We start from the raw sequence: 11,326 nt of genomic DNA, 5'->3' as shown, positions 1-11,326 counted from the left end.
TACTTCTAGTTGTATGTCTTACAATTACCAGACGGAGGGTCGAGCCTCCGTCACTTTACGCTGAATGAACAACAAGACCCAGCGGTTCATGTGAAGTATACTAGCCAGTAACATAACCTGTGTCACAAAAGTAGAATTAAATCTCCGTGTAAGAAGCGAGGGAGAAAAACAATCTGATATAAACAATACAGCAAAAGTTGAATCAAAACTAAGAAACTTTATTGTTAGATGATCAGGACTAAAGCGACAGTATTAAGAGTGAAGGATGGTGATTAATACCATGCAGAGACGTTAACCACCAGGTCTCAGGTTAGGTCTGGCAGGTCGCGGGACCAGCATCTGGGCCCGTAAGTAACCCAGGCAAGCCACATGACCATACCTTCTTACATATAGAGAATCACAAGAAAGGATAAGACCTCGATATTCTTAAAAATGCGGGTATATTCTTTATGACCAACAGTTTGCGTCACTATAAATATTTTCCATGCCTCCTGCTGCCTTCCTTGATGCCAGGGAGTGTGTGTGGTTCATGAATGCCTCCTGTTACCTTCCTTGATGCCAGGGAGTGAGTGTGGTTCATGAATGCCTCCTGTTGCCTTCCTTGATGCCAGGGAGTGTGTGTGGCTCATGAATGCCTCCTGTTGCCTTCCTTGATGCCAGGGAGTGTGTGTGGTTCATGAATGCCTCCTGTTACCTTCCTTGATGCCAGGGAGTGAGTGTGGTTCATGAATGCCTCCTGCTGCCTTCCTTGATGCCAGGGAGTGAGTGTGGTTCATGAATGCCTCCTGTTACCTTCCTTGATGCCAGGGAGTGAGTGTGGTTCATGAATGCCTCCTGTTACCTTCCTTGATGGCAGAGAGTGTGTGTGGTTCATGAATGCCTCCTGCTGCCTTCCTTGATGGCAGGGAGTGTGTGTGGCTCATGAATGCCTCCTGTTGCCTTCCTTGATGCCAGGGAGTGTGTGTGGTTCATGAATGCCTCCTGTTGCCTTCCTTGATGCCAGGGAGTGTGTGTGGCTCATGAATGCCTCCTGTTGCCTTCCTTGATGGCAGGGAGTGTGTGTGGTTCATGAATGCCTCCTGTTGCCTTCCTTGATGGCAGGGAGTGTGTGGCTCATGAATGCCTCCTGTTGCCTTCCTTGATGCCAGGGAGTGTGTGTGGTTCATGAATGCCTCCTGTTGCCTTCCTTGATGCCAGGGAGTGTGTGTGGCTCATGAATGCCTCCTGTTGCCTTCCTTGATGGCAGGGAGTGTGTGTGGCTCATGAATGCCTCCTGTTGCCTTCCTTGATGCCAGGGAGTGTGTGTGGTTCATGAATGCCTCCTGTTGCCTTCCTTGATGCCAGGGAGTGTGTGTGGCTCATGAATGCCTCCTGTTGCCTTCCTTGATGGCAGGGAGTGAGTGTGGCTCATGAATGCCTCCTGTTGCCTTCCTTGATGCCAGGGAGTGTGTGTGGTTCATGAATGCCTCCTGTTGCCTTCCTTGATGCCAGGGAGTGTGTGTGGCTCATGAATGCCTCCTGTTACCTTCCTTGATGCCAGGGAGTGTGTGTGGTTCATGAATGCCTCCTGCTGCCTTCCTTGATGCCAGGGAGTGAGTGTGGCTCATGAATGCCTCCTGTTACCTTCCTTGATGCCAGGGAGTGTGTGTGGTTCATGAATGCCTCCTGCTGCCTTCCTTGATGCCAGGGAGTGAGTGTGGTTCATGAATGCCTCCTGTTGCCTTCCTTGATGCCAGGGAGTGAGTGTGGCTCATGAATGCCTCCTGTTACCTTCCTTGATGCCAGGGAGTGAGTGTGGCTCATGAATGCCTCCTGTTACCTTCCTTGATGCCAGGGAGTGAGTGTGGTTCATGAATGCCTCCTGTTGCCTTCCTTGATGGCAGGGAGTGAGTGTGGTTCATGAATGCCTCCTGCTGCCTTCCTTGATGCCAGGGAGTGAGTGTGGTTCATGAATGCCTCCTGTTACCTTCCTTGATGCCAGGGAGTGTGTGTGGTTCATGAATGCCTCCTGCTGCCTTCCTTGATGCCAGGGAGTGAGTGTGGTTCATGAATGCCTCCTGTTGCCTTCCTTGATGCCAGGGAGTGAGTGTGGCTCATGAATGCCTCCTGTTACCTTCCTTGATGCCAGGGAGTGAGTGTGGCTCATGAATGCCTCCTGTTACCTTCCTTGATGCCAGGGAGTGAGTGTGGTTCATGAATGCCTCCTGTTGCCTTCCTTGATGGCAGGGAGTGAGTGTGGCTCATGAATGCCTCCTGTTGCCTTCCTTGATGCCAGGGAGTGTGTGTGGTTCATGAATGCCTCCTGTTGCCTTCCTTGATGCCAGGGAGTGTGTGTGGCTCATGAATGCCTCCTGTTACCTTCCTTGATGCCAGGGAGTGTGTGTGGTTCATGAATGCCTCCTGCTGCCTTCCTTGATGCCAGGGAGTGAGTGTGGCTCATGAATGCCTCCTGTTACCTTCCTTGATGCCAGGGAGTGTGTGTGGTTCATGAATGCCTCCTGCTGCCTTCCTTGATGCCAGGGAGTGAGTGTGGCTCATGAATGCCTCCTGTTACCTTCCTTGATGCCAGGGAGTGTGTGTGGTTCATGAATGCCTCCTGTTGCCTTCCTTGATGGCAGGGAGTGTGTGTGGCTCATGAATGCCTCCTGTTACCTTCCTTGATGCCAGGGAGTGAGTGTGGCTCATGAATGCCTCCTGTTGCCTTCCTTGATGCCAGGGAGTGAGTGTGGCTCATGAATGCCTCCTGTTGCCTTCCTTGATGCCAGGGAGTGAGTGTGGCTCATGAATGCCTCCTGTTGCCTTCCTTGATGCCAGGGAGTGAGTGTGGCTCATGAATGCCTCCTGTTGCCTTCCTTGATGCCAGGGAGTGAGTGTGGCTCATGAATGCCTCCTGTTGCCTTCCTTGATGCCAGGGAGTGAGTGTGGCTCATGAATGCCTCCTGTTGCCTTCCTTGATGCCAGGGAGTGAGTGTGGCTCATGAATGCCTCCTGTTACCTTCCTTGATGCCAGGGAGTGAGTGTGGCTCATGAATGCCTCCTGTTGCCTTCCTTGATGCCAGGGAGTGAGTGTGGCTCATGAATGCCTCCTGTTACCTTCCTTGATGCCAGGGAGTGAGTGTGGCTCATGAATGCCTCCTGTTACCTTCCTTGATGCCAGGGAGTGAGTGTGGCTCATGAATGCCTCCTGTTGCCTTCCTTGATGCCAGGGAGTGAGTGTGGCTCATGAATGCCTCCTGTTGCCTTCCTTGATGCCAGGGAGTGAGTGTGGCTCATGAATGCCTCCTGTTACCTTCCTTGATGCCAGGGAGTGAGTGTGGCTCATGAATGCCATGAATGCCTCCTGTTACCTTCCTTGATGCCAGGGAGTGAGTGTGGCTCATGAATGCCTCCTGTTACCTTCCTTGATGCCAGGGAGTGAGTGTGGCTCATGAATGCCTCCTGTTGCCTTCCTTGATGCCAGGGAGTGAGTGTGGCTCATGAATGCCTCCTGTTACCTTCCTTGATGCCAGGGAGTGAGTGTGGCTCATGAATGCCTCCTGTTGCCTTCCTTGATGCCAGGGAGTGAGTGTGGCTCATGAATGCCTCCTGTTGCCTTCCTTGATGGCAGGGAGTGTGTGTGGTTCATGAATGCCTCCTGCTGCCTTCCTTGATGCCAGGGAGTGAGTGTGGCTCATGAATGCCTCCTGTTGCCTTCCTTGATGGCAGAGAGTGTGTGTGGTTCATGAATGCCTCCTGCTGCCTTCCTTGATGCCAGGGAGTGAGTGTGGCTCATGAATGCCTCCTGTTACCTTCCTTGATGCCAGGGAGTGTGTGTGGTTCATGAATGCCTCCTGCTGCCTTCCTTGATGCCAGGGAGTGAGTGTGGCTCATGAATGCCTCCTGTTGCCTTCCTTGATGGCAGGGAGTGTGTGTGGTTCATGAATGCCTCCTGCTGCCTTCCTTGATGCCAGGGAGTGAGTGTGGTTCATGAATGCCTCCTGTTGCCTTCCTTGATGCCAGGGAGTGAGTGTGGCTCATGAATGCCTCCTGTTGCCTTCCTTGATGGCAGAGAGTGTGTGTGGTTCATGAATGCCTCCTGCTGCCTTCCTTGATGCCAGGGAGTGAGTGTGGCTCATGAATGCCTCCTGTTACCTTCCTTGATGCCAGGGAGTGAGTGTGGCTCATGAATGCCTCCTGTTACCTTCCTTGATGCCAGGGAGTGAGTGTGGCTCATGAATGCCTCCTGCTGCCTTCCTTGATGGCAGGGAGTGTGTGTGGTTCATGAATGCCTCCTGTTACCTTCCTTGATGCCAGGGAGTGAGTGTGGCTCATGAATGCCTCCTGCTGCCTTCCTTGATGGCAGGGAGTGTGTGTGGTTCATGAATGCCTCCTGCTGCCTTCCTTGATGGCAGAGAGTGTGTGTGGTTCATGAATGCCTCCTGCTGCCTTCCTTGATGGCAGGGAGTGTGTGTGGTTCATGAATGCCTCCTGCTGCCTTCCTTGATGGCAGGGAGTGTGTGTGGTTCATGAATGCCTCCTGCTGCCTTCCTTGATGGCAGGGAGTGTGTGTGGTTCAGGAATGGCAGGTGAGTGTAGCGTCGTGGTGGTAAACTCTGTGTCATCCTCCTCCTGCTAAAACTGTGTCTCTCTGTTCTTCTCAGGCAAAAAGAAAGGAAGATCATCAAGTAAGTCTTAGCCACTTTCTCTCGCTATCTGTGTCTGCTGTTTCCCCGCTATCTGTGTCTGCTGTTTCCCCGCTGTCTGTGTCTGCTGTTTCCCCGCTATCTGTGTCTGCTGTCTCCCCGCTGTCTGTTACTGCTATCTTCTCGCTGTCTTTGTCTGCTGTCTCCCCGCTGTCTGTTACTGCTATCTTCCCGCTGTCTGTGTCTGCTGTCTCCCCGCTATCTGTGTCTGCTGTGTACCCGCTGTCTGCGTCTGCTGTTTCCCCGCTATCTGTGTCTGCTGTCTCCCCGCTGTCTGTTACTGCTGTCTCCCCGCTGTTTGTGTCTGCTGTTTCCTCGCTATCTGTGTCTGCTCTCTCCTCGCTGTCTGTTACTGCTGTCTCCCCGCTTTCTGTATCTGCTGTCTCCCCAGTTATGTGGATGCCGTCTCCTACTTCAGTGTCTCCTGTCTCCCCCTTCTGTGTCTGCTGTCTCCCCGCTATCTGTGTTTGCTGTCTGCAGCTTATTGTTGTATCTGCTGTCTGCAGTTTCAGTGTAAATTACCCCTCACTTATTGCCGTGCCTGCTGCCCCGCTTTTGTGTCTGCTGTCTTCCTCACCTTGTCTGCTCTCTCACTCACCTTGTTGTGTCTGCTCCCTCACTCACCTTCTTGTATCTGCAGTCCCACTCACCTTGTGTCTGCTGTCTCATTCATCTTGTTGTGTCTGCTGTCCCATTCATCAAGTGTTTGTTGTCTCACTCATCTTGTCTGCTGTCTCACTCACCTTGTTATGTCTGCTGTCTCACTAATCTTGTTGTATCTGCTGTCTCACTCATCTTGTTGTGTCTGCTGTCTCACTCACTTTGTTGTGTCTGCTGTCTCACTCATCTTGTTGTGTCTGCTGTCTCACACTTTCTTTTGTCTGTTGTCTCACTCACCTTGTTATGTCTGCTGTCTCACTAATCTTGTTGTATCTGCTGTCTCACTCATCTTGTGTCTGCTGTCTCACTCACTTTGTTGTGTCTGCTGTCTCACTCACTTTGTTGGGTCTGCTGTCTCACTCATCTTGTTGTGTCTGCTGTCTCACACTTTCTTGTGTCTGCTGTCTCACTCACCTTATTGTGTCTGCTGTCTCACTCACTTTGTTGTGTCTGCTGTCTCACTCATCTTGTTGTGTCTGCTGTCTTACACTTTCTTGTGTCTGCTGTCTCACTCACCTTATTGTGTCTGCTGTCTCACTCACCTTATTGTGTCTGCTGTCTCACTCACCTTATTGTGTCTGCTGTCTCACTCACCTTGTTGTGTCTGCTGTCTCACTCACCTTGTTGTGTCTGCTGTCGCACTCACCTTGCTGTGTCTGCTGTCTCACTCACCTTGTTGTGTCTGCTGTCGCACTCACCTTGTTGTGTCTGCTGTCGCACTCACCTTGTTGTGTCTGCTGTCTCACTCACCTTGTTGTCTGCTGTCTCACTCACCTTGTTGTGTCTGCTGTCGCACTCACCTTGTTGTGTCTGCTGTCTCACTCACCTTGTTGTGTCTGCTGTCGCACTCACCTTGTTGTGTCTGCTGTCTCACTCACCTTGTTGTGTCTGCTGTCGCACTCACCTTGTTGTGTCTGCTGTCGCACTCACCTTGTTGTGTCTGCTGTCGCACTTACCTTGTTGTGTATGCTGTCGCACTCACCTTGTTCTGTCTGCTGTCTCACTAATATTGTGTCTGCTGTCTCACTAATCTTGTGTCTGCTGTCTCACTCACCTTATTGTGTCTGCTGTCTCACTCACTCTGCTGTGTCTGCTGTCGCACTCACCTTGTTCTGTCTGCTGTCTCACTAATATTGTGTCTGCTGTCTCACTAATCTTGTGTCTGCTGTCTCACTCACCTTATTGTGTCTGCTGTCTCACTCACTCTGTTGTGTCTGCTGTCGCACTCACCTTGCTGTGTCTGCTGTCTCACTCACCTTGTTGTGTCTGCTGTCGCACTCACCTTGTTGTGTCTGCTGTCGCACTCACCTTGTTGTGTCTGCTGTCTCACTCACCTTGTTGTCTGCTGTCTCACTCACCTTGTTGTGTCTGCTGTCGCACTCACCTTGTTGTGTCTGCTGTCGCACTCACCTTGTTGTGTCTGCTGTCTCACTCACCTTGTTGTGTCTGCTGTCGCACTCACCTTGTTGTGTCTGCTGTCTCACTCACCTTGTTGTGTCTGCTGTCGCACTCACCTTGTTGTGTCTGCTGTCGCACTTACCTTGTTGTGTCTGCTGTTTCACTCACTTTGTTGTGTCTGCTGTCGCACTCACCTTGTTCTGTCTGCTGTCTCACTAATATTGTGTCTGCTGTCTCACTAATCTTGTGTCTGCTGTCTCACTCACCTTATTGTGTCTGCTGTCTCACTCACTCTGTTGTGTCTGCTGTCGCACTCACCTTGTTGTGTCTGCTGTCGCACTCACCTTGTTGTGTCTGCTGTCGCACTCACCTTGTTGTGTCTTCTGTCTCACTCACCTTTCTGTGTCTGCTGTCTCACTCACCTTGTTGTGTCTGCTGCCGCACTCACCTTGTTCTGTCTGCTGTCTCACTATTCTTGTGTCTGCTGTCTCACTCATCTTGTTGTGTCTGCTGCTTCACTCATCTTATGTCTGCTGTTTCACCTTGTTGTGTCTGCAGTCTTATTCATCATGTTGTGTCTGCTGTCTCATTCATCTTGTTTTGTCTGTTATCTCAAGTCACCCTGTGTGTCTGCCGTCTCACTCACCTTGTTGTGTCTGCTATCTCACTCACCTTGCTGTGTCTGCTGTCACACCTTGTTGTGTCTGCTGTCTCACTCACCTTGTTGTGTCTGCTGTCTCACTTATCTTGTTCTGCTATCTCACGCACCTTGTTATGTCTGCCGTCTCACTTATCTTGTTGTGTCTGCAGTCTCATTCATCTTGCGTCTACTCTTCCATCTTGTTGTGTCTTCTGTCTCACTCACCTTGCTGTGTCTGCTGTCTCATCTGTTTGGTGTTTGCTCTTTCATTCTCCTCACTTTCTGTCTGCATTTTCTCTCAGCTTGCTTGTTTTGTCTGCTGCTGCCACACTCAAATTGCTTTCTCTGTCTGCTTTCTTAATTCACCAGCCTTATTATACCTGCTTTCTCACTCACATTTTTAATTATAGCTAATTTTATTGCCACCCAATATATGTTATATTTCAAGATAATATTTCAAGAATCAGGGTAATATATATATATATATATATATATATATATATATATATATATATATATATATATATATATATATATATATATATATATATATATATATATATATATATATATATATATATATATATATATATATATATATGATAAATGTGTAGACGTAAGAAATTTTACTTTTAAGAATTTGTTTGTGTTCTCGGGTTAATTCCTTCACTCATCCTACTGTTGATCTTAAAACTTCTCGTGGATCTAAACTTGTTCTATATCAAACATAAATCTTTTACTCTTTATTTGCTCATATTTATATTGTGAGTATAATGTGGTAGCAACCCTCCCACAACCACCTGTCACCCTTGAAGCACGCTGCTCCTGCTGACTGGATTCATTTTTTTTTCTGTTTAGTGGTTGTGTTTGGAGTTGCCTGATACTGCTCGCATGACCCACCTTTAAAAGCCCTGCTGAGCAAGCTGCTGAGTTCATCGTTTGTTGTACTAAACACATACATGCTATTTCTTCTGCCCTTTCCACCTGGAAACCATCGTGTAAGACTCTTTGAAAGCCATGTCTCACAAACTTTTTTGCTGCGGTTAAATTTGTAAATTAGTTTTAAAATAATCGTAGTGCTCAGATTTATATTGGTCAAAGCAAATTTATAATATACGGCCTTATGAGAGATATTTTTAACAACGATAGGCAATATCTCTGGTGGGAAGTTAGTCGTGTTTAAGGAAGTGTCAGATGTTACTTTGTTTATCTAAGTTAGGGTTATCATCAGTTTTCTTTCACAGTGTTTTCTATGATCTGATACACATATCACGGGAAGCGCTCTCGACGGCTCTACATCCAAGGCAAAATGGCACAAATAAAAATGAAACATATGCAAAGTAGCACAGATGTAAGGGTAGCACTGATGCACAATAGCACAGGTGTGGAAGCACATGCAGAATAACACAGGTGTGACTGAAACACATAAGCAGAGAAACAGATGGTGGGGGAATTACAAGTGCAGAGCAACACAGTGAACCCGAATCAGTGACACAAAACAGCACACATTGGTTAGAAATGGTTATAACTATGACCATAATTTTTAAAGGGGCGGACCGGTAAGCCAGTGGAAGGCCTCGGTCAGACGACCGGTGGCCCGGTGGCCTGGTGGCTAAAGCTCCCGCTTCACACACGGAGGGCCCGGGTTCGATTCCCGGCGGGTGGAAACATTTCGACACGTTTCCTTACACCTATTGTCCTGTTCACCTAGCAGCAAATAGGTACCTGGGTGTTAATCGACTGGTGTGGGTCGCATCCTGGGGGACAAGATTAAGGACCCCAATGGAAATAAGTTAGACAGTCCTCGATGACGCACTGACTTTCTTGGGTTATCCTGGGTGGCTAACCATCCGGGGTTAAAAATCCGAACGAAATCTTATCTTATCTTATCTTACCAAAAGCTCCAACGCGAGTCATCATCTGACATACACCTGCGTCAGGAGACTCTTGCTCAGTTTCCTGACAAACCTTACCTAGCCTAACCTCAGTACACATGATATACACAGAGGGAGAGATAAACAACGCTGTGAAGCAGTAATATGATCAGGTCATCACACCCGGGGAGACCAAAGAGAATACATAATACACAAAGTTGGAGCTGCAGCAGGAAAAAAGAGATATGAGAGAGGGAACATGTAAATATTATGCCATGGATATTCGCCTGTGTGTTAGAAATTTAAATATCCGCAAGTCATAAAGTGTGGCTTTGGTAAAGAATGTTCATATTTTCAACCTGAGATGTTTCACTCATCATTAGTGACCAGGAATGTTATAATCTGAGCTGCCTAAAGTTTCATGTAAGGAGGACACAATGATATTAAAATACGTGCCAAGAAACGGGAGACATTATACAAAATATATTTTTATGCGAAATATACCAGAGTAACCAACAAGAAATTACAAGAAAAGCCGACAGGGGATACATAAACAGGTGACCCAGTGTGTCAGTAGGTCACACATCAGGACCAAATATACAACATACCACATTACCGGTGCTAGAGAGACCCAGAGATAGAGTCATACTGCAGGACGGCACAACAACAGAGGTATTAACAAAATCTTTTCAAAACTCAAATATCACAAATGGTAACTCCTCCACCGCTTCTGTTAACATTCAAGGATTAAAATACATAGTAATAACAAAGTTAAGGATATAAGCGAGTTCCTCACGGAAGAAAATACTTGTTACCCATATCTCACTGTTTAGTTGACTAGTAAGGTTACTAGGTCCCCAGTAAGACACCTAGATACAATATGACCTTAATTTTTAAAGAGGTGGACCGGTAAGCTAGCGGAAGGCCTCGATCAGATGACCAAAAGCACCAGTTGCGGGTCATCATACGGCTAAGACCCGCGCGAGGAAACACTTGTCCAGTTTCCTGACGAATTTTAGAATTAAACTAAGACTGGTTTCTACAAATACTGAGTTAATACAGTATTAAACCAGCACCACGATCAATGATAGCAGCCATAAACGTGTAGAGTAAGATGAATTAGCAAGGTAAATTTTGGCTTCGCTCGAGGAATTATTGTGCCCTCTACTGCTAAAATTACGTATAATCCGTTTGCTCCATACACTGCCTCTCTGCTCCATACATAATCCCAGCTACTCCATAAATAATCCTTATCTTGAACACTGCAACACTTTTATATATACTATGGAAACGTTTCGCCAACCAGTGGATTAATTAGTGCAATACAAAGAAAATCTGTGGATGATTTTTCTGTATTGTTGTGATAAATCCACTGGTTGGCGGAACATTTTAGCCATAAAGGTACCCAAGTGTTGCTACAAGTATCTAACAGTCACTGTATACTACCTGGAGACTACCATGTAAGGCGACCCTAGCTAGCGTCTACAGTGAAGACATTTATTCGCCCTAAACTTTAGTACATCACTAAACTTTTGATATAATGAAGGACCTGTATTTTGGCAATCTAATGACTATTCTCCATTATAGGTTTGAAACCAATTAAACAGTACTGACGGAGTAGTAGTATTGGACGCCACTAACAATATCATGGTAAAGTAATGGATAAGCCTAGGCTTTCCTGGTGAAATAATTAACTGAGGTACGCTTTTTGGTATTTATATACCGTTAGGCTCGGTCTCAGACTAAGCCTTCTCAATTGACAAGGAAATATTGCACGAATGGAAAAAAACATCAATCTCGCCAGAGTGCAAAACATTTAATAGGCTTCCGTTTCACACTCATATGAGGAAATGGTTAGTTTCACGCGATATTATCCATTACTGATAATAACCCCTGTTGGTCCTTACTTGACCGTACCTCTCCAGGCTGTGGTTCACAAATATCATTCACTCTTGTCTTAGTATCCAACAATCCATATATTCCGATTCCATCATCGGTCAGCTAATGAGTTTATATGTTTTACTAATTACATTATGAGGCATTGACTCCATGATTTCATTTGTGACATCTGG

The 11,326-nt window shown here is 47.1% G+C and overlaps 1 protein-coding gene across 9 annotated transcripts in view; it reads left to right on the top strand.

The window, feature by feature from the left end:
- The window catches only part of rsh (radish), a 188,466-nt gene that overhangs the window by 111,884 nt on the left and 65,256 nt on the right, over positions 1-11,326 (top strand). For 7 of the 9 annotated variants that reach the window (XR_011392197.1, XM_070086699.1, XM_070086703.1 and 4 more), the window contains one exon: positions 4,641-4,664. The exons of the other annotated variants lie outside the window; for them this stretch is intronic. Coding sequence is in view for 6 of the 7 variants with exons in the window: in XM_070086699.1 (XP_069942800.1) it covers positions 4,641-4,664 (24 nt within the window). In the remaining variant the exon portion in view is untranslated. The remainder of the gene's footprint in view (positions 1-4,640; positions 4,665-11,326) is intronic. 9 annotated transcript variants of the gene reach the window in all.

Source organism: Cherax quadricarinatus, chromosome 19 (assembly GCF_038502225.1).
Source record: "Cherax quadricarinatus isolate ZL_2023a chromosome 19, ASM3850222v1, whole genome shotgun sequence".
Taxonomy (NCBI): Eukaryota; Metazoa; Arthropoda; class Malacostraca; order Decapoda; family Parastacidae; genus Cherax; species Cherax quadricarinatus.
Note: the sequence above shows the minus strand (reverse complement) of the source record. Positions and strands in the feature narration are given on the sequence as shown.